The sequence below is a fragment of the Diaphorina citri genome, unplaced genomic scaffold, assembly GCF_000475195.1.
Source record: "Diaphorina citri unplaced genomic scaffold, Diaci psyllid genome assembly version 1.1 scaffold31284, whole genome shotgun sequence".
NCBI classification, from domain to species: domain Eukaryota; kingdom Metazoa; phylum Arthropoda; class Insecta; order Hemiptera; family Psyllidae; genus Diaphorina; species Diaphorina citri.
The window spans coordinates 1-664 of record NW_007408621.1 but is presented as its reverse complement, the minus strand read 5'-3'; the positions used below and the strand labels follow the sequence as shown (position 1 = coordinate 664).

General features: G+C 37.0%; 1 protein-coding gene across 1 annotated transcript; it reads left to right on the top strand.

Annotated features, from left to right (window-relative positions):
- Positions 1 to 112: 112 nt before the first annotated feature.
- Positions 113 to 406, top strand: LOC113473438 (V-type proton ATPase subunit d-like; the record flags this gene model as incomplete). Its single annotated transcript, XM_026833063.1, has 1 exon — positions 113 to 406. A coding segment is annotated over one exon (279 nt), but the record flags the coding sequence as incomplete, so codon positions are not given.
- Positions 407 to 664: the final 258 nt, after the last annotated feature.

The following is a 664-nucleotide window of genomic DNA, read 5'->3' as shown; positions in this document are numbered from 1 at the left end:
GGGTATTTTTCTCTATTGTGGGTTATCATTTCATTATTTTTTTATCATTTTTTTTCTGTGACCTCTTCCACCCAGAAAACTATTTTTTAATTTATTTAACTTAATTTGACCACATTTTCAGTTTGAAGCTGACCGTAGAGCCATTATCATTACTATCAACTCATTTGGTACTGAGCTCACCAAGGATGATCGTGCCAAGCTTTATCCCAAGTGTGGAAAATTGAACCCTGATGGATTAGCTGCATTGTCCCGAGCTGATGATTATGAACAGGTCAAGGCTGTGGCAGAGTATTATGCTGTAAGTAACATTTTTCTTCTTGTGAATTTAGATATAGGTGGTGCTTGTCAACTTCTATTATTATCTGTGTTAATGTATCTACTCACCCCATGAAGGCAATGGAGTAGGTGATGACTTGTATGTGAGTGTGGGCATCCATGGTCATACTAATGAGCTAAGTGTCTCTACCCATTTGTCATGTTGTGAAGACTACTAAGTTGGAACATAGCCTTGACATACATAGCACTAAGAATGAATATTTACATTATCTGCCTCTTAAATAATGAAGTTCAGCTGTGGTTTAATTGGTACTGAGTGCATGCATGCCTCCTGTTCATGATTTGACAGGGCTGGTGAAGTTTCTTTCCTTCACCTATATTAATATAA